This window comes from Rhagoletis pomonella, unplaced genomic scaffold (assembly GCF_013731165.1).
Source record: "Rhagoletis pomonella isolate Grant_MI unplaced genomic scaffold, Rhpom_1.0 Rhpom_scaffold_04151, whole genome shotgun sequence".
Classification (NCBI taxonomy): Eukaryota; Metazoa; Arthropoda; class Insecta; order Diptera; family Tephritidae; genus Rhagoletis; species Rhagoletis pomonella.
In genome coordinates, this window is record NW_023462701.1 from 8,930 (window position 1) to 12,894 (window position 3,965).

The window sequence follows — 3,965 nt, forward strand, 5'->3', positions numbered from 1 at the left end:
AAGCTTGCAGAAATAAAAAAAATAGGAAAGTGGATATAAAAAGTGCGCGCAATTAATAGCTTTTTTTTTGTTGATTCAGTTGGTCAATCCCAAATTTCATTTTACACACGTGAAGCTCATTGAATTTAATATCATCTATGTATGTAGGCGGCCGCTGTGGCTGATTGGTTAGGGGCACGCACTACCACTCCATAGGACGTGGGTTCGATCCCTGGTCCCAGCAACATCTAAATTAGAACAACTTTTCGAACAGCGGTCGCCCATAGGAAAGCTATGGCAAACATAGCATATTTCTTCGAGCATATTTCTGCCTCGAAAAAGCTCCTCATAAAATCAATTTGTCCTTCGGAGGCGAAATAAAATTGTAGGTCCTCCATTGCATAAATAAAATAAGACCTATGTTATCTAAATTGAGTAATAAATTTTAAAATTATGAACGCTAAAGTTGTTCTTACACGATATGTATTTGCATGTGTACATGCCACTTTTTACATATGGAAATGCCAACATATCGTGTAAAGGCAAATTAGATTTGTTTCTGTACAAAGCAGATGCACGTACATACGAAATAGAAATTTTTCTATTTTCATCTGACACACAGATAGAATCATCAGCACCATCAGTGGAGCAGCTAATTTGATTTTGTTCGTATTAGTTGGTCTCATAACTGCCAAATATTGTTAACTTTTTTTAGAAAAATTCTTAATTAGAAAAATGAATTTGTACGTGCCTTTGGAACGTTTTCTTAACTGAGGGGCGTAAACGCTAATTATTGGGCCCTGAAACGCATACATTAATGCTTCGGGAACGAAACAAATTCACAAAGAAAGAAATTTGCACCAATTTTTAATTTTTGTTTATATGTCACATGGCCACTATAGTATTTAACGAAAAAGTAGACTATTTTTGACACTTTACATACCAGAAGAAACAACAAAATACTCGTAAATATTGGTTTTGGTCTAATGCTACTACCTGTTTGTTAGGCCTTGGTGTGTACATATATTTACTTAAATAAAAAAATTTAAATTTGGTTAGTTGTTAACTACAGCTTCAATATCTTTTTTCAACTTAAAAGGAGGACGTCACTTAGGGCCGTTTTCTGAAGTAACCTTTAGCTTTAAAGCTCACGTTATATTTAAAGGCTACATTAAAATTTATGATTGTGTCTAAAGTAAATAATTTTATTGTCGGTTTTAAATTGATTTACAACCAAGAAACAGACATACGTCAAAAACCGATAATAGAAATGCTTAACATTAGACATAGCTTTATTTTTAATCCAACCTTTAGATATAAAGTGAGCTTTAAATTTAAAGGTTACTTCAGAAAATGGCCCTTACTGTGCCTTTTCAATTGAATCAAAAATACAAGCCGATTTTTCGTGTTGTTTAACAAACAACCTCATAAGAAATAAACTATGCATGGTGTTTTCTTCTTCACCAACTTTTTTCAGAATTGATCATTTTTTAAAACTTAATTGAAACGAAGCTTCTTCGATGCCTCTATTGGCCCGGATTTTGAAAAAAATTGACTAATTCAAGTGAAGTTGGGTGAATGCAGATAGCAGAGTTCGTAATTATCTTTTACTTTTATTAAACAAATATGTATATTTATTTTCTGTGCACGGTTTTAAAAATCCAGAGGAACCTGAAATTACTTCACGGGCCGATGTATGGGCACTTGGTATAACAACAATTGAACTAGCAGATGGCCAACCGCCTTTTGCCGATATGCATCCCACCCGCGTTATGTTCCAAATAGTACGTAATCCTCCGCCTACTTTATTACGACCAACAAATTGGTCTCAGCAAATTAATGATTTCATATCGGAGTGTTTGGAAAAAACTGTTGAAAATCGCCCAATGATGGTTGAAATGATTGAACATCCGTTTTTGAACGAACTATTCGACAACGATGAAGAAGTATGTTATATACTATACTATGTATTCATAGTAAATATGCTTACATATCCATAGTATGTAGTTTATAAAAACGCTTGAAATATTGTTTCGGTTACCGTATCTAGATACAAGCAGATATTCGTGAGCTGCTGGTTTTCTGTAGAGACGCTCCAGCTATATATAAGGAACCAGAAATATTCGTTGATCGTGGTTATATAAAACGCTTCGATGGAAAGCCAGAACGTATGTATCCAGAAGACTTAGCAGCTATCGAGAATCCAACGGAAGAACTCATTTCGGACTCACTTAGAAACCGCATGGAACTTGGCGGGTCTTATAGTTTTATCGGAGACATTTTATTGTCGCTAAACTCTAATGATTTACAACTAGATTTCGATGAAGAGGTAAAATAATGAATATAAATGTAGGCTGCAGTGTATTGTACGTTTTATCATTTGTTTTCAGTTTCACATTAAATATAAATTTAAGTCACGTTCACAAAATTCTCCACACATATTTGCTGTGGCTGATATTGCTTACCAGGATATGCTTCATCATAAGGAACCGCAGCATATCGTGTTTTCAGGAGAAAGCTTTTCCGGAAAATCAACCAATGTCCGTTTACTCATAAATCATTTATGTTATCTTGGATCTGGCAATCGTGGAGCTACCACACGAGTGGAAAACTCAATCGATGCAATTCAAATGCTCGTTAATGCTGGCACACCTATCAACAATGAGTCTACAAGATGCGTGTTGCAGTACTTCCTAACGTTCGGGCAGACAGGAAAACTCAGTGGAGCCGTTTTCAATATGTATATGCTGGAAAAGCTTCGAGTTTCCACAACCGATATGTAAGAAACTTTTATGCAAGATTAATATATTTTATTGACATATTCATGACCGTCATCTCCTCAGGAATCAACACAATTTCCATATCTTCTACTATTTTTACGACTTTATGAATAGTAAAAATTTACTAAGAGAATACCATTTAAACAGTGATCGTGGCTATCGTTGTCTTCGAATACCTGCAGAATCCCAACCTACTAAACTAAAATACCATCGCGATGATCCCATTGGAAATGTAGAGAATTATAAACGATTTGAATCTATTTTGCAGGACCTTGATTTTAATCATAAACAGCTGGAAACTTTGCGGAAGGTATGTATGCATACATATGCAAACACATACACTCATTCCATTATATCTGCGTACACCCTTGTTTTTTTAATATTCACAATGTTTTGCAAGCTATAATTTTTTCGTTATTTTTGTACAAATATATTGTTTATGCTATAAACAAAACCATATAAATCAAAGTTTCAAACTATACAAAATACTAAGGAAAATTTTACGAATTACACAGGTTTACAAAAAAAAAGTTTCTGCATATTGAACTAAACCTCTATATCTACGGTTGCCAGACGTACTGATTTGGGAAGGACAATATTGAATTTTCACTCGCTGTACTGAAAATTTTCAATTCCCAATTCAGTACGCAAATGTTCTTATTTTTCGGAAATGTGTGCTGCTTTGTACTGATTTTTCTATCTCTATTCCACTTCGTTCACATCATTGGCGGATGCAGAATTTTGGTTGAGAAGGGGCGATTGGGGTCAACTTGTCAAATAAGGTTAAATTAAAAATACACGTTTAACCTTAGAGTGAACCCTCTAAGTTCAAGCTATGTACATATATGAGCTACAAGCATCCAACTGCTAATATAAAAATTATTTCATCTTTTAAAAAATTACAAGATACATTATTGTATTTTAATACATATTTCGTACTTACAACGCTTTTCGACTGAAGGATGGAATCTATATATATAACAAGTAAGAGCAGCGCTGTCTTCGGCTATGCCGAAGGCTTCATACCTTTCATGAGCATCTGAAAATTTTACTTTAACAGATTACTGCATTTGAAAAAATGTATATATTCGCAGCAGGCATAGATAGAGGAGATGCATATATAAAAAATCATATCTAAACAATCAGAGGTATGGAAGATATACCTTATATAGCGCCAATCTAAATGATTTTCACTGCTGTGTGATC

The 3,965-nt window shown here is 34.2% G+C and overlaps 1 protein-coding gene across 1 annotated transcript; it reads left to right on the forward strand.

Moving 5' to 3' along the window:
- Positions 1 to 1,648: 1,648 nt before the first annotated feature.
- LOC118754578 (neither inactivation nor afterpotential protein C-like) lies at positions 1,649 to 3,069 on the forward strand (the record flags this gene model as incomplete). The annotated part of the gene is made up of 4 exons (XM_036489462.1): positions 1,649 to 1,925; positions 2,030 to 2,308; positions 2,370 to 2,758; positions 2,823 to 3,069. Coding segments are annotated over exons 1-4 (1,107 nt in total), but the record flags the coding sequence as incomplete, so codon positions are not given.
- Positions 3,070 to 3,965: the final 896 nt, after the last annotated feature.